This window comes from Mobula hypostoma, chromosome 19 (assembly GCF_963921235.1).
Source record: "Mobula hypostoma chromosome 19, sMobHyp1.1, whole genome shotgun sequence".
NCBI lineage: Eukaryota > Metazoa > Chordata > Chondrichthyes > Myliobatiformes > Myliobatidae > Mobula > Mobula hypostoma.
In genome coordinates, this window is record NC_086115.1 from 18,722,539 (window position 1) to 18,744,601 (window position 22,063).

The following is a 22,063-nucleotide window of genomic DNA, read 5'->3' on the forward strand; positions in this document are numbered from 1 at the left end:
GATTCCAGAAGTCTGCCTAACCATATGATTTAACTTTCTATAGTGACCTACCATGCAGAACTTTAAAGCCTTACTGAACTCCAGTATCATTTGCAAACTTGTAAATATATTTAGAGTACAACAACTCCAGCTTCTGCAATCTAGCAACATGATTATAGTCTATTGTCACTGGAACTGTTTGCAACTCTTTTACTCTCCAAATCCACATAAAATACACAGTGGCCAAGCTAGTCTTTAGTTTGAATGTGTCCCCAGGTATCAAATTCAAATAAGTAAGTGTTTGAACTAGTTTATTTCGATACTTCGCAAATATCCCGTCACTCCTCATAAACTAGAATGCATCCCATGGGACCAGTTTGATTATCCACTAAGCAGTAAATCAAATTTCTGGTCCATCCAGCCACTCAATATATGTTTATTTTATGAGATCCCATCAGAAATTGGTTTCTAGACGAAAGATAAATCTGAAGCATCTACCATTGACCTGTTTACTCAGTACCGAAAAGAATGCCTCAGCTGTATATCTTACCTCCAACAGCTGACACCAGGCGTGCTCGAGCGCCCTTTAAATGTCCCGCCATTTTCCTGTGGGCGGAGCTGTCCGTGGTGGGCTATTGCCCATCCTCCATCGCATAATTGGTTATTAATAACAGAAGCGTGGGATTCTGTCTTCCTATTGGCTCACTGACATATCGATCAGCTGCCGGGGTTGTCCGCCGTAGAGAGCGAGGACAACTCGGGCACTGTAGGCGCGCGCACGCGTGAGATAGACCCACGAAAGAAAGGGAAAAGCGGAGAGCGGCGGAGAGAAAGAAAGGAGAGACACTGATCAACAAGGGCTGGCAATCGCAGGTCGGGGAACGCCTGAAGTTGTAGCCAGGCGGCACCATGCAGCCTCTGGGCCGCATTCCAATGGACGTGCGGGTCCAGGATGTGCAGAAGCGGAGGAACCCGAGCAAACACTACGTGAGTTGGGGAGCCGGCGGTGGCGGGCGCGGACTTCCCAAATTTCCTGGGGACAAGGGGGCTGCGGAAGGCTGGGTTTCTGGAATAAGATGCAGGAGGCACGGCGGTGGGGGGGGGGGGAGGAGAGAGACTACTGGGTTGGCTATTGGGAGGGGGAGTGGGCGACCGTGAGGAATTGGAGAGAATGGGGAGGGGGAAGGGTGTACTTGGGCGATGAGGCAGAAAGGGGTGAGAGAGGAAGTTGGGAGAAGAGGTGAGGGTGGCGACGGAAGAGGAGAATAGGTGGGCAGCTGGGGTTTGGAGGGAATATGGGCTTCGGGGAGAAGGAAGAGAAACGGTAGGCGACGATGGGGAGCGGGCGGGGAGGAGGAAGGTTGTTGAATAATGATAGGTAGAGGGGAGATTAGACAATGGAGGAGGAATGGAGAAGGACGGGTGGGGTGGTGGTGATGATCAATGAGGACTGATGGGGTATGAAGCAGGTTGTGCGGCTTGAAAGGTGTTGAGTTGCTGGCGTGGTTAGTAGAGTATTAGTTTCATGACAGCACGGGGTGAGCCAGAATGGAAGGGCAAAGGGTGAGGATGGACAGCAAGGAGAGGAGGGAGAGGTGTAAAGGTGTCATAAGGGAATTGGCAGCAAGGTTGAGAGGGGAGGGAGCGAGGGTATTGGTTTATATTGTCACGTAATGAGATGCAGTTTGTATGACTTCTGTATCTCTCATTCCATATTTAAGTATATCGGCGTGGAATAAAAGAAAGCAACGCAGAGCGCGTAGTGTTATAGTGAAAGGGCAGTGCAGATAAAGAAATGAACTGCAGGGGTCATGATGTGTTGTATTGGAAGGTCAAAAGTTAATCTTTTAACATGAGAGAGCTTTCCAGGAGTCTAATAATTGCTGGATAGAAGCTGTCCTTGAGCCTGGTGATATGTGCCCTTAAGGTTTTGAATCCTCTGCCCAATGAGCTTAAAAGCGGGTCTGGAACTTTCAGCTGCTTTTCGATGGGCAGCAATCAGTGTGGGTCCAATAAAAAGAAAAGAGGTGTAAGTGAAGTGGCCATTGTGGAAGTGGGCATTGTTAAACTGCTCCAGCTTTAGTGGAACAGGATTAGGTGGGAACTGGCTAAGTAAGTAAGAAAGTTTATAACAAGATTTTTTTTTCTCTGTTAGTACATGGCTAGTAAGCTGAGAATGGATCCAGAGATGGTGGTATGTTTATTGCATGAGATGTGGGAAATTTGGGAGACATCCAGTCTCCCTTATAGCTACATTTGCATGAATCACTCAATTCTGGAATGCTTCTTGAGGACTAGAAAATCACAAATGTCATTCACCCTTTCAGAAAGGAGGGAGGCAGAAGAAAGGAAATTATAGGTCAGTTAGTCTGACTTCAGTGCTTGGGAAGATGTTGGAGTCGATTGTTAAAGATGTGGTTTTGGAGTACTTGGAGGCATATGATAGAATTGACCTAAGTCATCAAGGTTTTGGAAAGGAGAAATCTTGCCCAACATATGTGTTGGAATTCTTTGACTCCCAAGTAGGATAGACAAAGGAGATTCAGTAGAATTGTTTATTTGAAATATCAGAAGGCCTTTGATAAAGTGCCACACATGAGGCTGCTTAACGAAATAATAGCCCATGGTATTATAGGAAAGGTACTAGCATGGATAGAAAGAAGATTGACTGGTAGGAAGCAAAGGGTGGGAATAAAGAGGGGCTTTTCTGGTTGGCTGCCAGTGACTAGTGTGCCACAGGGGTCAGTGTTGGGACAGCTTCTTTTCATGTTGTATGTCAATGATTTGGATGAAAGAATTGAAGACTTTGTGACCAAGTGTATGGAGGATATGAAGATAGGTGGAGGGGCAGGCAGTGTGGAGGAAGCAGTGTTTGCAAAAGGCCTTAGACAGTTTAAGGGAATTGCAAAGAAGTGGCAGATGGAATATAATGTAGGTGAGTGCATGGTCATGCACTTGGCAGAAGAAATAAAGCTGTGTACTATTTTCTTAACGGGGAGAAAATTTAAAAACCAGATACAGAGGGACTTAGGAGTCCTCGTGCAGGATTGAGTCAGTGGTAAAGAAGGGAAATGCAATGTTAGCATTCATTTCAAGAGGACTAGCATACAAAAGAAGATTGTAATGCTTAGGTTTTATAAGACATTGTTCAAACTGCACTTGGAACATTGTGAGCAATTTTGGGCCCCTTTTCTAAGTAAAGATGTGCTGGCGTTGAAGAGGATCCTGAAGAGGATCACGAGAATGATCCCAGGAATGAAAGGGATAACATATGCGGAGGTTTGGCTCTGAGACGGTACTTGCTGGAGTTTAGAAGAATGGGGGAGGGGGATCTCATTGAAACCTATTGAATATTGAAAGGTCTTGATATAGTGGATGTTGAGAGGATGTTTTCTACATTGGGCGAGTCTAGGACCAGAGCACAAAGCCTCAGAATTATGAGGCGTCCATTTAGAACAGAGACGAGAAGAATTTCTTTAGAGGGTGCTGAATCTGTGGAATTCATTGCCACAGACGGCTGTGGGGGCCAAGTCATTGGGTATATTTAAGGTAGAGGTAGATAGGTTCTTGATTAATCAGGGTGTCAAAGATTGTGGGGAGAAAGTAGGAGAATGGGGATGAGAGGAATGATAATCGGCCATGATGGAGTGACAGAGCAGATTCAATGGACCAAATGGCCTAATTCTCCTCCTTTGTCTTATGGTTTTATAATAGTGAGTGGAGGTTTAATTGCCTATCCTTACTGAATATGGTCTTTTGGTCAGGATTGTTGGGGATGGTGAAGGGTGGATGGAGATGAGGCCATGGGGATTGGTGGCATGAGAGTAGAATGCAGAGCATGGCGTGTCTGTTGAAAATTGTGCAAGGGAATGGCAGGAGAAAGGGATTGGGGCCTGGGGAGTGAGTCTGTAAAGCATGTGGTGATCCAGTGAGGGGGAGTGAAGCAGGGCATTGGAGGGGAAATGTACTGCTGAAGTGAATGATCAGCCATGATCTTATTGAATAATGGGAGAAGCACAAGTAGCCAAATAGCCTCCAATTGTTTTTGAATCCAATAGTTGGATTTTGATAGTCCCAAGGAGAGTAAGGAATAGATCATAGGATTGGTGTAGATTTGCTTAAGGAGCAACCTTTGGAGGTGAACTGTGGCAGTGAGGCAGGCAGGAGAAAGGATTAGGACTAGTGCTGTGGTCACTGAGGGAGTGAGGGATGTTGATGGAAAGTGGGGTGTGGCATGGGTTTTGGATGGAGAATGTGTTGGAACATTTCTACTGTCTAGTCTCACTAGTACTTGATACTGTCTGTTATAACAGATCATTACTATAGTGGGATATTGTTGATTTCTTCAAGTTTATACACTGGAATTTGGTGGGTCTTATTTCTCTGTGCAAGTGAAATGGACATTTATTCAAAACACCAGTTCTTGCTTGCTCGAATGGTATTTATTAACCTAGGGATCCATAGGAACAGGAGCAGGGATTAATGTTTCCTGTAAGTTTTTACATCACTGGTTTCCTCTGTTTTCATTTATAAATTTGGAAAATTTTTATCTTTGCTTATTTCCCCCACAATTACTTAACAATTTCTTTTCGAATTTGCATTCACCAACCTTTCATGCAGTCCATCATAAAATGTAACTATTTTTGTGTGATCCCTTTGGTTCTTCCATTTATGACTTCAAGACCGAGCCTTGTTCTCAACTAATTTGCCTTTGGAAACAGTTTCTCTTTGTCTTACTTTGTCCACATCACTAGTGATTTCAAGATTTTCAACAATTCTTTCATGTGCATTGGTGTAAGGGAACAGCTTCTTGCTCCTGCCTATATAATTGAAACCCAACATCCATGAGAGAACTTTATTGATTTCTGTACCATCTCAGGGGCTTTCACATCTTTCCCAAAGTTCAGTAATTAGATTTGAGCACAATAAGGCAGTTGTACCAAACCAATAAACATAAGAGATTCTGTAGATACAGAAAATCCAGACTAACACATGCTTTGCAGAAGCTCAGAATTTTCTCATTGTTGGACTTTATTTACATTTCTACTGCTTGGCATTGTATACTTAATATATATTGCTTTGGTAGCTCGATTTTTTTTAACTTTGAAGACTTGGTCATTGAGTCTGTGATTCCTGATAGAATCACAGTTCAAAGTAAATTTATTATCAAAGTATATATATGTCAGTGTATAAAATCTTGAGATTCATCTTCCTGTGAGCATTCACAGTAAATACAAGAAACACAATACAGTTGATGAAACACTGCACCCAATGGGACAAACAGACAATACAGAAGCAAAAAAAGAAATAATAAATACAGTGCATTGCAAAATTCTTGGGTAAGAGAGGGGAAGGAGTGGGAAGCCCCAGAGAGGCAGTCTGTAATGATCAATATTCCAATTGTTTAGAATCAATTTATCATGCCTGGTGTTTCAGGTCTAGGTGTGTCTGCACCCTGGCACTACTTCTCTGCTACCTGTCAAATAACACTCCCATGGCACTCCACCCTCCCTCTTCCCAGCATCCTTTGCTGTTGCCTGATTTACAAATTTGCTCTCCCCTTCATGTTGATAGATACAGTACTGTACCACAGTTTTAGGCACCGTAGCTATACATGTATAAGTATATATGCACAGTACTGTAAATAAACAATAAATATTGAGATCATGAGATGAAAAGTCCTTGAAAGTGAGTCCATGGGTTATGGGAGCTGTTCAGTGAATGAGCGAGTAAAGTTGAATGAAGTTATTCCATCTGATTTAAGATATTTGAGGGATAATAACTGTCCCTCAATGTGGTGGTGTTGGTCCTCAGGCTCCTGTACCTCCTCCCTGATGTCAGCAGCATGAAGGGAGCATGACCTGAATGATAAGAGGTCCTTGATGAATGCTGCCTTCCTGCAAGAGCATTTCATATAGATGTCCTCATTGGTGGGAGAACTTTACCTGTGATGTACTGGGTTGAATCAGTTATCTTTTTGTAGGCTTTTCCTTTCAAGGGTATTGGTGTTTTCATACTAGTCCATGATGCACTGCACAGAAGTTTGTGAAAGTTTTAGATGACATGCTGAATCTTTGCAAACTTCTAAGAAGGTCTGAGACCAGTCAATGTCATTCCCTTGCAATTTCTCCATATCACTACAATTTTTAAAAAAGCTTTCAAAATACAGTGGATTCAGTTAATTGGGCCATCCATTAATTGGGGCAGCCATTTATTTGGAACAACTCTTAAAGAACAAAAACAAATCGAAAAAAATAGCCAGGATTCCCTTTGATAATTTTGGACAATATGCTGATTAATTTGGGCAGGTGACTATTGTTGAAATTTTCTAACCAGTGTCAGCCTTGTGCAAGTCATGAGACTGAAACTGTGCTTAGAGTAAATGGTTTTTGAATTAGTGTCACTTGAGTGTTTGTGTGCAAAAAGCAGTGATTTTTGTTACTGATACTGGCGAGTAATAAACAGTAAGACAATTTGGAACTGTTTTGCTTACTGTAGTTTCAAGCATTCAGGCTTGGATATTCACAAACAGCCATGAGTGAAGATGAAATGATCATCTTGAATGTTATAACTAAAATGAAGATTTGGATGATGAAATTGTTAAAAGCACTGTTTGAAGGCAGTCTGCTATTTGCATTAAGTGTCTGTGCTGATTTTCATTATTTACACTCAATCAAAAGAACACATCATGAATTCCTTCATCGATGACTATAAAGAACAAATGCAGTTTTATAGTACTGTAGTCATTTTGACAGTGTTCTAATCGATTCTGTATTTCATTTTAAAACATAATTTGTTATTCAGTTAACTGGTAGTTTGTTTTTTGTGCCTTTTTAACTATTTCCATGAAACTTTGACTAATTGCCACTTAAGGGTCAAAATGTACAGTTCCTGATATGTCCTAACTAACCGAAATCCACTCTGTCTGGTTTCCATTCCCTTGGGCAAATTTAAAAATTGTGCTCTATTTAATTAATCCATGTGAATAAAATCACATCAAACCCTGAAGAAAAATATTATAGAGTTATAGAGCATGACAGCCCAGTAACAGGACCTTCGGCCCATCTAATCCATGCTGAACTATTCTGCACAATCCTTTTGACCCACTACCTTTGCTGCCAGTTTGTTCCACTCCTCTGGCTAAGAGAAGAAGTCCCTTCAGAGAAATTTGCAAGGATTTTGTCAGTAATTGAGGATCTGTGTTATAGTGAAAGGTTGAATAGGCTTGGACATTATTCTCTGTAGCATAGTAGAATGAGGGGAGATTTGATAGAGGTATACAGAATGATGTGTGGTATAGATAGGGTTAATGCAAGCAGGCGTTTTCCACCGTGAGAATAGAGTTAGAGGTCATAAGTTAAGGGTGAAAGGTCAATATTTAAGAGGAACTTGAGGGAGCGACTTCACTCAGCATAGTGAGAGAGAGTTAACATGGTAAATGGTGAAAGTGAGTTCAATTGCAACATTTAAGTGAAATTTAGATAAGTACATGGATAGGAATACATGCATGGAAGGCTGTGGTCCAGGCATGGATTGATGGGGAATTACAATTCAGCAGACTAGGAGGGAGATCTTGATTGGTTAGGAAGGTTATCAAAGGATGCAGTAGGATTTTGCACGAAGGGATTTCGGGTTGTTAGCCAATAACTTCCTGAAAGTGGCAGAGGAAGAGTATGGCATGTTTGCCTTTGTCATCAGGACATTGAGTATACAAGTTAGCAGGTTTTATTGGAGCTGTATAAAACTTTTGGTTAGGACACATTTAGAATATTGTGTCCATTTCTCATTGCCACTCTTTAAGAAGAATATGGAGGCTTTGGAGAAGGTGCAGAAGAGGTTTACCAGGATATTACTTGGAATGAAGTGTATTAGATAGAAAGTGCATGCCAAAAGGGCAATATTACAATAGTAATGGGGGATTTTAATATGCTGGTAGATTTGGGAAAATCAGATTGGTGCTGGATTCCAAGAGGGGTAATTTCTAGAATATCTACAACATGGCTTTTTGGAGCAACCCATGGTTGAAGCTAGTATGGGATCAGCTACTCCGGATTGGGTGTTGTGCAATGGACCAGTATTGAGTAGAGAGCTTAAGGTAAAAGAACCCTTAGGAACAAGTGATCATAAATTAGTTAAATTTGCCCTGAAATTTGAGAAGGAGTGGCTAACGATAGATGTATTCATATTACAGTGGAGTGAAGGTAGTTACAGAGGCATGAGAGGAGAGTTGGCCAGAATTGAATGGAAAAGAACTCCAGCAGAGATGATGGCAGAGAAGCAATGGCTGGAATTTCTGGAAGCAGTTTGGAAGGCACAGGATATATACATCCCAAAAAGGGAAGAAATATTCTAAATCCAAGATGGTGCAATTGGGGCTAACAGGAGAAGGCAAAGTCAACAGTAAAGCCAAAGAGAGGGCATATAATAGAGCAAAAATTAGTGAGAAAGTAAGGATTAGGAAGCTTTTAAGAACCAACAAAAGGCAACTAAAGAGTCATTAAGAAGGTAAAAATGGAATATGAAAGTAAACTGGCCTGTAAGATTAACAAGGATACCAAAAGTTTCTTCAGATACATAAAGTGTAAAAGAGAGGTGAGGGTGGATATGAGACTGTAGGAAAAGATGCTGGAGAGGTAGTAATGGGGATAAGGAAATAGCGGGTGAGTTGAATAAGTATATTGCATCGGTCTTCATTATGGAAGTCACTAGCAGTAAGTTCCAGTTGTCAGGGGTCATGAAGTATGTGAAGTTACCATTACTAGTGAGAAGGTTCTTGGAAAACTAAAAGGTCTGAAGGTAGATATGTCACTTGGACTAGATGGTGTACACCCCAAAGTTCTGAAAAAGGTGGCTGAAGTGATTGTGGGGGCACTAGTAATGTTCTTTCAAGAATCACTAGATTCTGAAATGATTCTGGAAGACTGAAGATTGCAAATGTCACTCCACTCTTCAAGGGGAAGAGGCAGAAGAAAGGAAACTATAGGCCACTTAGTCTGACCTCAGTAGCTGGGAAGGTGTTAAAGCCGATTAATAAGGATGAGGTCTTGGGGTACTTGGAGGCACATGATAAAATAGGCCATACTCAGCATGGTTTCTTCAAGGGAAAATCTTGCCTGACGAATCTGTTGGAATTCTTTGAAGAAATAACAAGCAGGATAGACAAAGGAGAATCGGTTGATGTTGTGTACATGGATTTTCAGAAGGCCATTGACAAGGTGCCACATATGAGGCTGCCTAACAAGCTACGAGCCCCTGGTATTACATTGAAAATTCTAGCATGGATAAAGCAATGGCTGATTGGCAGGAAGCAAAGTGTGGATTGACATCATGTTTTGAACAGACATGGTCGGCAGAAGGACTTGTTTCTGTGGTGTACTATTCTGTATTCTATGTATATCAAATCGTTCATTTAGATTACAAATAGTAAGGGTCCTTGCATGAATCATGTGGAAGAGCACTAATCACAGGCATCCAATCATAAGAACAACCCTCTGTCACCTGTCTGCATGCCAGTTTGGAAGCTAGTTTGTCAACTTGCCTTATTCCCAGAGCTGTAAAATTTTGTACCATTCTCCCATGTGGGACCTTGTCTAAGACCTTACTGAAATCTATAAGAATTGTATCTCTGAATTACCCTCATCAATATTCTTTATTACCTCGTAAAGCAGTTTATTTATACTTGCATCTGATCAAACTTAATGATTTTTCAACCTGCTCAGGCAGCCTAGTTTCCCTTTTCAGTCCTCCTTCAATTTCAGTAAATTGAACACCCCTCATTACAACATCCAGGCAAAATACACTCCATCCACCACTATCCTCTGCCTTCTATGGACGAACAATTCTGTGTTCACATAGCCAAGTTTCCCTGGATCCCATATCTCATGACTTTCTGGATGAGCCTACCATGGGGAACCTTATCAAACATCTTGCAGGAAATCCATGTACACCACATCCACTACTCTACCTTTATCTGTGTATTTTTGTCATATTTTTGTGCTCAAGTTAGCTGTAACTATTCCTTAAGAAACTTTATTTCAAAAATGCTTCATTGGCTACAAGTTGGAATGTCCTGAAGTATTGGAAGGATTCATATAAATTCAGCCTTTTGTTTTTCTTTGTTGGTGATCCTATGTATAACTGTGATTATATTTTTTGAATATTAAGAGAATTGAAAATACAAAGTTGGAGTAGGAAATTGACGTTGAGTTAATTGTCTGATTGAATGATGGATGGGCTACTTTTATTGATGTTTTGTCACTACATAGCTTTTGTTGTAAATTATTAAGAGTTATATCCTTTGGGGAGTTAAGTGGTTTATATTCTTCCAGTTTAAAGCACCAACTTCTCTCCATCATGTTTCTTTTAACACAAGACACTTTATTCTGTCAACACAGTAATTAGCCTGTCATTTAAATGAACTAGCATTTGTTTGAGTTCTGATGCGTAAACATTTATTTACTCCCTTACTTTGCTTTCTTAGAGCTTTTTCTACTTGCACTCTTTTAAGAATGCTTCTGATGGTATACATTTTAAATATAGTTCTTCCCAATATTTTTGTATTTCCAAATGTATGACTCAGTATAAAGAATTGTAGAATTGCTTTTCAGAAGTTGTTGGTTCATTTCTAGTCTTTAGAACAAATGAAGTGTTTGTAATTTCGACATTCAAAGGCCCTAACCAAATGTGCAAGATAGATGCAGAGTAATTTTAACTATCTGTATCAGGTTTGATTTTTTTTTAATTGAATAATTTGATACTTAGGAAATGGAATTTTTCAGACAGAATGTGTTTTCATACAGCCCATAATCTGAAGTTTATATGAAGGGATAGGTGTGTAAACCAGAACATTTCTTAAATGTGCTCTCTATTTCTTTAGTGAACTTATTATAAATAAGGAGGGAAATTACAAAGCCACAACTTGGGGGAAAATGCAGAGCATTGTACTCATGATGTAAGCATTTGTTGGCTTTATAACAAAACAAACATCGTGTTTAGCTACAATATAAATGTGCCAAGTTCTCACTCCACTTACTGTATATTGGGTTGCAAATAAAATGGCAGGATGAATGCTCTAAATTGCAAACATATGCTCAAGGATTAGGCTGGTGTCTGGTGTTTATCTTTGGTGTGTTGCAGGCCTCGACATATCTGCTAGATATGCATCTCTTTCATTTGCTATTTGCGATAAAATATTTTATGCAATGAAAAAGATCAAGTAATTTACCAAGTGAGAATCTCGTTGTCACATTGGATCTTAAGGTCCAGACGATCACCTCGTGATCCTTTTATGTAAAGGTCTCTGAAGCTCTTTCAAATTCTCAAATTTCTTTGACATAGGAAGAAGCTATGTGTTGCATTGAGTCAATGAAGACTTAGAGCAATCTCATGCACCCTATAAACAAGAGATTATCAACCACTTTTTGTAAACTTTTCCATTCCTGGGCATTGGTCTTTCTATAACAGGCCATGATACATCCAGTCAGGACTCCACTGTGCATCGGTAGAAGGATCAGATTAAATTTAGTTGTCCCTCATGTCTGACGATGACAGAAAACCTGTGCAGGAGAGTTTTTAAAGTGGAAGATTGGTTGCACTGGGACAGTGTAAACGTAACTTTGCTAGATCAAATAACGACAGCACAAAAAGATTGTTACTTATCTTTTCACCCGTTTATTTCTTCGAGCTCAGCCGGTGAGTGAACTTGGACCCGACATCAGGGTGAGACTCTTTCTCATCTCCCCGGCGGTTCTACAAGTTCACTGCCTGAAGTCAGAATTGTCAGAATTTATAAGGCCACCGATACAAAAGAACAATCAGTTTGATAACCATTTCGGTCAAGTCAATGGACTATTGATACAGAGAACAATCAGTTTGATAACTATTCCGGTCAAGTCAATGGACTATTGATACAAAAGTACAATCAATTTGTTAGACACTCCAGCCACCTTAATTAAAGAAAAGAATGTCCTACCTGGTTTGCTGGAGCCACAGCTTAATTACAAAGATAAGAACATCTGTCAAATTTATGCTTTAATTAAGAAAGGAATGTTCTGTCTAATTTCCATCAGATACTGCTTTTTTGTCAAAATCAAAAGGTGTGAAAAGCCCAGAGACATCTATGTGAATCTGGGCGAATTTTAATCATCTTGCTCCAAAGAAGGCAGCTGTGAGACATTATTCAAACACACTGCAGTCACAGACATAGTACTTAATTCATTGTTTACAGGGATCTGAGAATCCCCCATTCCCTTAAACTTTATCAGCAGTTCCACTTTCTTGACCTCAAGTCCTAGTCCTATGGTACGAGCAAGCATCACAAACTGGGGTGTTCCTTTGTTGCAGTGGATGACCATGATGTCTTTTGTGCCTTGTCATGCCCTTTGCACTCCACGGAGTGTTGCAGTACCTCCTTCCAGGTCTTTGGATCTCACTGTAGATCTCATCAGTCCACGTGCTGGGACGGGCATGTCCCTAACTCATTGGACTATGAGGCTGCCAGTTACCCTCACCTGATTTAGCCCACCTGTCGAAGCAGTGTACTGGAGTGTGGCTGCTGTTGCATGCAAACAGGTGAGAGCTGAATATATAGTGGGGACCAAAGGTGAGAGAGTTGCCTCAGAATGGACTCTTCACCAAAGATGCTATCCTTCCCTGGACACTCCACACACCAATTACAGATATGTCACCATATACAACCCTAAGATTCAATTTCTTGTGGGCAGACACATTAAATACAAAGAAACACAATAGAATCAATGAACAAATGCACCCAACAAATGGACAACCAACCAAGATGCGAAAGACAACAAGCTGTGCCAATACAAAAAGAAAAAAAGTAAAGAAATAAGTAGTAGATATCAAGATCTGAGATAAAGAGTCCTTGAAAGTGAGTTCATAGGTTGTGGGAACAGTTCAGTGATGGGGTAAGTGAAATTAACACTTCTGGTTCAAGAACCTGACGCTGAGTGGTAAAGTGTTCCTGAACCTGGTAGTGTGGGTTTAGAGGCTCTTGTATCTCCTTCCTGATGGCAGCAGTGAGAAGAGAGCATGGCCTGAATGGTGGGTCTCCCTGAAGTTTGTCAAAGTTTTAGATGATATACTAAATATATTCAAACACCGAAGACAGTAGAGGTGCCTTCTTTGTGCTGATCCCAGGGCAGATCCTCTGATATGATAATGCTATGGGATTTATTAAAGTTTACTGACCCTCTGCACCTCTGATCCCCTGATATGGACCTTCAGCTTCTTCCTTCTCTAATCAATAATCAGCTCCTTGGTTTTGCTGATGTTGAGTGAAAGGTGGTTGCTATGGCATTATTCAACCAGATTTTCAATCTCCTTTTTATTTGGCACCATCTTTGATTTGGCCATCAATGGAGGAGTCATCAGCAAATTTAAGCATGGCATTGGGGTTGTGCTTAACCACACAACCATGGGTATAAAGTGAGTAGCACACAGCCTAAACACAAGATATTCTACAGATGCTGGAGATCTAAAGCAACACGTGCAAAATAATGGAAGAACTCAGCAGGTCAGGCATCATCTATGAAAATAAATAAACAGTCAATGTGTCGGGCTGAGTGCCCTTCTTCAGAATTGGAAAGAAAGGAGGAAGACACCTAAATAAAAAGGTGGGGTGAGGGGAAGGATAGCCAGAAGGTCATAGGTGAAGCCAGATGGGTATGGAAAGTAAAGGGCTGAAGAGAAAGGAATCCGTTAGAAGAGGAGAGTAGACCATAGGACAAAGAGGAGGAGGAGGAGGGAACCCAGGGGGTTGGTGATAGGCAGGTGAGAAGAGGTAGAGGCCAGATTGGGGAATAGAAGGATGGGGGGGGGGGAGGGATTTGTTTTTAACCTTAAGAAGAAATCAATATTCATGCCATCAGGTTAGAGGCTACCCAGATGGGATAGAAGGTGTTACTTCTCCCTGAGGATGGCCTTATCATGAAGAAGCTATGGATCGACATGTTGAAGCAGGAATGGGAATTTAAATATTTGGCCACTGGGAAATATTTAGCCACTTTTGGTGAATGGAGTGGAAGTAATCAATGAAGTGGTCCCCAATTTACGACGGGTCTCACCTATGTAGAGGAGGCCGTGTCGGGAGCACTGGACATCATAGACGATAGCACCAAATTTGCAGGTGAAGTGTTGCCTCAACTGGAAGTACCTGGAAGAAGGTGCAGGAGTCTCAGCACGCACGCCATCGGGCTCAGGGACAGTTACTACCCCTCAAAACATCAGGTTTCTTGAACCAAAGGAAATAATTTCACTCAACTTCACTTACTCCATCGTTGAGTTGTTCTCACAACCAATGGTCTCACTTTTAAAGGCTCTTCATTTCATGTTTATTGCTTATTTATTATTATTATTATTTATTTCTTTTGTATTTACACAGATTATTGTCATCTGCACTCTGGCTGAACACCAAAGCTGGGCTGCCTTTCATTATAGTTATTATTCTTTAGATTTATTGAGTATGCCCACAAGAAATGAATCTCAGGTTGTATATGGTGACATATATGTACTTAGATAAAAATTTACTTAGAATTTTGGGGCCCTGAATGGATGTGAATGGGCAGGTGTAGCACTTTAGCTGCTTGCAGGGATTCAAACACATCCGTGTGGTGCACCTGATGGTGATTGTGGAGGTTGTTGTTGCCAACCCATACTTACTGAGGCCTGCAAGTGAGGAAATCAAGGATCCAGTTGCACAGAGAGGTATTGTGGCCTAGGTTTAGGAACTTAGTGATTATTTTTGAGAGAATGATAATGTTGAATGCTGAGCTGCTCCTTCTCCGTCTTATTTTATGGCGGTTGGCACCCAGCTTAATGGTGCATTACCACCACCTTCTGCTCTGGAGTGTGCAATAGACTTACATTCTAAATCCCTCTCCCCCCCTCCCCCCTCCCCCCTCCCCCCTCCCCCTCCTAGTATCCTATTCCTGCTTATCCATCATATCTTATAAAAAAAATCCCTGTGTCCCTTAAGTTAGAAATACTTATGGATGAATAAAATAAAAATGAATGCTGAGCTGCAGTCCATGTAAAGCATCCTGATGTATGCATTTTTATTGTCCACATGTTCTGAGCTGATGAGCCAATGAAATGACATTTGCTGTTGACCTGTTGTGATAGCAGCAAATTGGAGCAGATCCAAGTCACTTCTTAGGCAGGAATGGACATGCTTCATGACCAATCTCTCAAAGTACTTCATTGCAGTGGATGTAAGTGTCCTGGTCATCTTATTCTTTCAATTTCAAGTTGTCATTCTATAGCGTAGTATGAATCTTTCATCTGTCAATTACTCCTTATTTCGGTATCTATCTTAAGCCTTGCAATCAATGCCCACCAAACCCAGATTCTGCTATTTTCTGACTGCCTTGGTATCCTTTGTTGTATACTGGTCATATTATCCACAGATTTCAAGGGGCAATGTTCTGAAATTCTTTTGTCGAATTCTGATTTCCTTAAGCTTTATGTCACTCCACGAGCCGCACTGCCTAGCAACCCTCCTATTTAACTTTATACGTTCTCATGACCACATGGGTTTCCTCCCATTTAACTAGGCTACTTATTGTTTAGGTAGCCAGGCTAAGTTAGTGAATGAAGTTGGGATTTAGACCTGTTGAGATGTGTCAAGGATGAGAAGGGTTCAAGTAATTGAATGTTTTTTCCTGTTCCTATGGTCTAAGGCAGTGGGAAAAATGGGAAAGGAACTCTGGTGTTCTTATCCTTGTTGCTATCTCGGCAGTGTTACTATATTGAAGAGTTCAGGGGACCCTTTGTTTGTGTTGTTCAAACTTAAATTCTCTCGGAAACTAGGTCATTCATGGATAAAAATGCTTCCTGCTATTCTGGTAATTTTTTTGAGATGGAAGTTATCTTCATTGAAAGTGGCAAGTTTGAAAAGGAATTGCAATTTTCTGCTTATGTCAAAGGTAGTTTCATGCCAAAGGCTAAGTGGCAAGGACTTGATAGCTACAGTAGAACGTAAAGTTCTTTAAAGGATAGTTGGCTGGACCCTGATGCCAAGGGTATCAGTTTTAAAAAAACAGTGTAACCAGTTCATGCAGATGAGTATCGCTTATCTATTTGAAGATGCAGCGACAGTGATTAGTTTGCAGAGACAGTTGCAGAAATAACTCCTAGTTTATACAATCGGCCCTCCTTATCCGTGGGTTCCGCATGCGGGGATTCAACCAACCGTGGATCGGGAAAACCCGGAAATTCTCTCTCCAGCACTCGTCGTTTGAGCATTGTTCGCCTCACGTCTCGTGTACAGACTTTTTTTCTTGTCATTATTCCCTAAACAATACAGTATAACAACTATTTACATAGCATTTACATTGTGTTAGGTATTATAAGTAATCTTGAGATGATTTGAAGTGTATACGGAAGGATGTGCATAGGTTATATGCAAGTACTACGCCATTTTATATAAGGGACTTGAGCATCCGCGTTTTTTTGGTATCTGTGGGGGGTCCTGGAACCAATCCCCCGCGGATAAGGAGGGAAGACTGTATAGCACTGTTAACCACATTTCAAAGGAGTCATAGAGTCTTGTGACATGGAACCAAGCCATTCGGCCCACCACATTCATGTTGACTGGTGAGCACCCATATATTAATTCCATCTTTCAGTGTTTGGACTATAGCCTTCTATACCTAGGTTATTTATTTGACTGTCTAGACACAAATGCTGTTAGTGACTTTGCATCCACCACTCTGTTATGGTATTCCAGATACTCAACACTTTATGGAAGAAAAATGTGACTGTCAGATCACCTGTAATCTCTTATCCCTTACTCTAAATCTGTGTCCTCTTGTTTTATCTGCCTGTGATTTGGGTAATATTCATGCAATTTACCGCTTCTACCTTTCATAACTTTTATATTCTCCAGTCATGTTCCTTCTCAACCTCCTTTATGTCGGGGACTTCCCTTGTTGGTCTCCCTTCATAACTTATCATTCTCAACACAGGTGCCCCTTGCCTCCACCCCAGGGCTGTGTGTTGAGTACATTACTGTACAATTTGCTTATACGTGACTGCATGGCCGAATACCTGAGCAATCACATTGTCAAGTTCGCCAATGATACGACAGTGGTGGAGCTCATCACCAATAAGGATGACGCGGCCTTTAGAGAGGAGATGTAAGAGCTGGAGGCTTGGTGCCAGGCAAATAACCTCTTCCTTAATTCAACAAAACAAAGGGGATGATTATTGACTTCTGAAGAACTCACACCCTGCTTTACATTGGCAGCACAGCAGTGGAAAATGAAGCAGATTCAAACTCCTGGGAGTGCACATCACACACACCCTCTCACGGTCCCAGAACACATCCTACACAGTCAGGAAAGCTCACCAACGGCTCTACTTTCTGAGGAGGCTGAAGAGAGCACATCCATACTCATCATTCTACAGATGTGTCGTAAACCATGTATATATGTTGTAACTCGGTTACCTGTCTGGACACACACCTCTGCTGACTGCCCCTGTGGCTCCTCTGACTGCCCCTGTGGCTCCTCCCACAGAGTCCTGTATAAAGGTGTTCGTCTTGCCCCTCCCCCTCAGTCCGGGGGCAGACACTCACTGTGGAGGTCGTACAGCGAATAAAAGCCTTTCAGTATTTTACCAAACCTCAGTCTTTTGGAGTAATTGAAGGTGCTTCAATTTTATTCGCTGATCAGAGACCAGCCGAATTATGACGGCGTGATGAATGCACTCAAAAGACAATACCTGCGGCCGATAAACAGCGTCTATGCTCGGCATCGCTTAACGACACGGCAACAACGGTCCGGGGAATCGAGTGCTGAGTTTGTCCGGGCCCTACAGACACTCATGCGGGCCTGCAATTGCCAGGAGCTGACAGTGGCACAGCATGCAGAACTCCTAGTGAGAGACGCCTTCGTTACGGGGACCAGGTCAGTGTATGTGCGCCAGCGGCTGCTGGAAAAAGCCGATCTTACCCTAAGTTCGGCGATCGAGATGGCTGATACGTTGGAGGCCGCTCCGCATAACTCTGAGGCTCTCCAGGCACGCGATCCCCCGATGGCCTCGTGGGCGCCGCAGACCCCGCAACCCGCTGGCGAATCGACCTCGGCTGCAGCCAGTCGTGAGTCCGCGAAGTGCTACTTCTGCGGACTGGAGAAGCACCCCCGGAAACGCTGCGCGGCCCGACAAGCTACCTGCTCCAGCAGCGGAAAGAAGGGCCACTTCGCCAAGGTCTGTAAGTCAAAACCGTGAGCGGGATCGAGCAGCACCGCGTGCGAGACGTGGGGGTCGCCATCTTCCCTGCACACCGCCACCATGTGCGAGACATGGGGGCCGCCATCTTCCCTGCATGCCGCCACCACGTGCAAGACATGGGGGCGGCCATCTTGGTCGGCGCCACCTACCGCCTACGCCCAGCGGGTGCTCACGGGCCACCCCACTGCGCCGGACCAAGACAGCGACCCCACCGTGGCTTCCGTGACCCTCGACCAAAGCGCTCCCTACCAGCTCGCAAGGTCAATGATGCCCATCCTGGTGGAGGGGCACAGGACAAGCTGCCTGTTTGACACAGGCAGCACGGAGAGTTTTATCCACCCGGCCACGGTGCAGCATTGTGGACTCATGATACGGCCGGTAAGTCAGAGGGTCACCATGGCCTCCGGGTCGCATACAACAGACATCCGGGGGGGGGGGTTGTGTAGTGACGCTAGTGGTGCAGGGCACAGAATATTGGGACTTTAAGTTACTGGTCTTGCCTCAACTGTGTGCCCCTGTGCTGTTGGGGTTGGACTTCCAGAGCCACCTGAAAAACGTGACAATGAAGTATGATGGGCCCCTCCTGCCAATTACTGTCATAAATCCCCTGTTTTGTAGAGATATGTCATGTACCCCGCTACTGACCACACACACACACCGACTCGCACATCCCACCCAACATCATGCCAACTGCCACACTACCGACACCACTTGCGGCCTCTCCACCCTCAGGATCCCTCCCCCACCGCTGTTCGCCAACCTGACCCCCGACTGTAAACCTGTGGCAACTAAAAGCAGGAGGTACAGCGCGGGGGACAGAGCTTTCATTAAGTCGGAGGTGCAGCGGCTGCTCAGGGAGGGGGTCATTGAGGCAAGCACAAGTCCTTGGAGGGCGCAGGTGGTCGTTGTTCGGAACGGGGAGAAGAATAGGATGGTCGTGGACTATAGCCAGACCATCAATAGGTTCACGCAGCTCGACGCGTACCCTCTACCCTGCATCGCAGATATGGTCAATCAGATAGAACAGTACAAGGTGTACTCGACCATAGACCTAAAATCCGCTTACTATCAGTTCCCCATCCGCCGGGAGGACCGCCGTTACACTGCCTTCGAGGCGGACGGCAGGCTTTATCAATTCCTGCGTGTCCCCTTTGGTGTCATGAATGGTGTATCTGTCTACCAGAGGGCAATGGACCAGATGGTGGACCAGTGCCAACTGAAGGCCATGTTCCCATATCTGGATAACATCACCCTCTGTGGTCACGACCAGCAGGATCACGACAACAACCTCCAAAAATTTCTCCAAGCGGCCAAATCTTTCAACCTCACCTATAACAAGGACAAGTGTGTATTTGAGACCACCCGACTTGCTATCCTTGGGTGTGTCGTGGAGAATGGAGTCATTGGCCCTGACCCCGACCGTATGCGCCCCCTGTTGGAACTCCCTCTCCCCAATACCCTCAGAGCCCTCAAAAGGTGCCTGGGCTTCTTTTCATATTACGCCCAATGGGTCTCTAACTATGCAGACAAGGCCCGCCCCCTGGTCAAGTCCACCACATTCCCCCTCTCTGCTGAGGCCCACACGGCCTTCAACCGCATAAGAGGGGACATTGCCAAAGCAGCAATGCATGCGGTGGATGAGGCCATTCCCTTCCAAGTAGAGAGTGACGCCTCCGACTTTGCGCTGGCTGCTACCCACAACCAGGCAGGAAGACCAGTGGCGTTCTTCTCCCGTACCCTTCAAGGCCCTGAAATTCGGCACTCTGTGGTAGAGAAAGAGGCCCAGGCCATAGTGGAAGCTATAAGGCACTGGAGGCACTACCTTGCCGGCAAAAGGTTCACCCTGCTAACTGACCAGCGCTCAGTCACGTTCATGTTTAACAATTAGCAGCGGAGCAAAATCAAAAATGATAAAATTCTGAGGTGGAGAATCGAACTCTCCACCTACAACTATGACATCATGTACAGGTCTGGGAAGCTCAACGAGCCCTCCGATGCCCTATCCCAGGGAATATGTGCCAGCGCGCAGATGGACCGGCTATACACCCTACATGTAGACCTTTGCCACCCGGGAGTCACCCAGCTTTTCCACTTCGTGAAAGCCCAGAACCTACCTTACTCCCTTGAGGAGATCAGGATGATGACCAGGGACTGCCAAGTCTGCGCAGAGTGCAAACCGCACTTCTACCGACCCGAAAAGGCACCACTCATCAAGGCCACCCGCCCCTTTGAGCGACTGAGTGTTGACTTTAAGGGCCCCCTTCCCTCCACCGACCGCAATGTGTACTTTCTTAACGTAATTGACGAGTACTCGCGGTTCCCCTTTGCCATCCCCTGCCCCGACACCACTACCACGTCAGTTATAAAAGCCCTGCGCAAGCTCTTCACTCTGTTCGGATACCCATGCTATATCCACAGTGACAGAGGGTCCTCGTTTATGAGTGACGAGCTGCGCCAATATCTACTGGCTAGGGGAATTGCAACCAGTAGGACCACGAGCTATAATCCCCGGGGGAATGGACAGGTAGAGAAGGAGAATGGCACAGTGTGGAAAGCCACACTCTTAGCCCTCAGGTTAAAGGGACTGCCGGTTTCCCGCTGGCAGGAGGTCCTTCCCGAGGCACTCCACTCCATCCGCTCCCTGTTATGCACAGCCACCAATGCCACCCCTCATGAGTGGCTCTTTTCGTTTCCCAGAAAATCGACCACTGGAACCACCCTACCAACTTGGCTGACATCCCCGGGGCCAGTGCTGCTTCGGAAACATGCGAGGAGCAATAAATACTCCCCGATGGTCGAGAGGGTTCACTTACTTCATGCGAACCCCCAGTATGCCTACGTGGTTTTACCTGATGGGCGGGAGGACACGGTCTCCATCCACGACCTGGCGCCTGCAGGAGCTCCGGGCCCTACCCTGAACACTCTGTGGTGACTATTGACCCTGTACTCACCAATGTATATACCTACAAGACACCGTGCACCTCAAACCCTATACAGACACCACACGACACTCCCAAACCAGGCGCGACGCACACGCACGAGGGATTACCGACGCCTAACGCGCTGGCACCTGAAGTCAGGCCGGAGCCAGCACAACTGCCATCGCCGGTGCTACGTAGATCACAGCGATGGACTCGACCGCCTGATAGACTTAACCTGTAAATATACTTCTTGTAAATATTGTCAGTCACTTCACCCCGCGGGACTCTTTTTAAAAAAAGGAGGGGTGAATGTGGTAAACCATGTATATATGTTGTAACTGGGTTACCTGTCTGGACACACACCCCTGCTGACTGCCCCTGTGGCTCCTTCCACAGGGTCCTGTATAAAGGTGTTCGCCTTGCCCCTCCCCCTCAGTCCGGGGGCAGACACTCACTGTGGAGGTCGTATTGTATAGCGAATAAAAGCCTTTCAGTACTTTACCAAACCTCAGTCTTTTGGAGTAATTGAAGGTGCTTCAAGATGCACAGTAGAGAGTGTCCTAACAAACTCCATCACTGCTTGGTACAGAAACTGCAGTGCAGTGGACAGGAAGGCTCTTCAACAGGAAGTCAAAACGGCCCAATACACCACTGGCACCGGCCCACCTGCCTTCAGGGATATAAAAACAGAAAGGTGCTGGAAAAAGGCCAGCAATATCATGAAGGATGCCTCCCATCCTGTTCATGGGCTACCATCAGAAAGGAAGCTGTGTAGCATCCATACCAGCACCACTCAAAAGTAGTTACTTACCCAAAGCACCAAGGCTGATCAACACCCTCATCCACTAAATCCACCACTACTTTATTATTTCCTGTCAGTCACCTTATGTATCGCTGAGCATCACTTTATAGAG

At 44.0% G+C, this 22,063-nt stretch overlaps 1 protein-coding gene across 2 annotated transcripts in view; it reads left to right on the plus strand.

Moving 5' to 3' along the window:
* The first annotated feature begins 620 nt into the window (after positions 1 to 620).
* The window catches only part of sh3pxd2aa (SH3 and PX domains 2Aa), a 309,816-nt gene continuing 288,373 nt past the window's right edge, over positions 621 to 22,063 (plus strand). For both annotated transcript variants that reach the window (XM_063071466.1, XM_063071467.1), the window contains exon 1: positions 621 to 966. In XM_063071466.1, the coding sequence (XP_062927536.1) occupies positions 889 to 966 (78 nt within the window). In that variant the 5' untranslated portion in view covers positions 621 to 888. The remainder of the gene's footprint in view (positions 967 to 22,063) is intronic.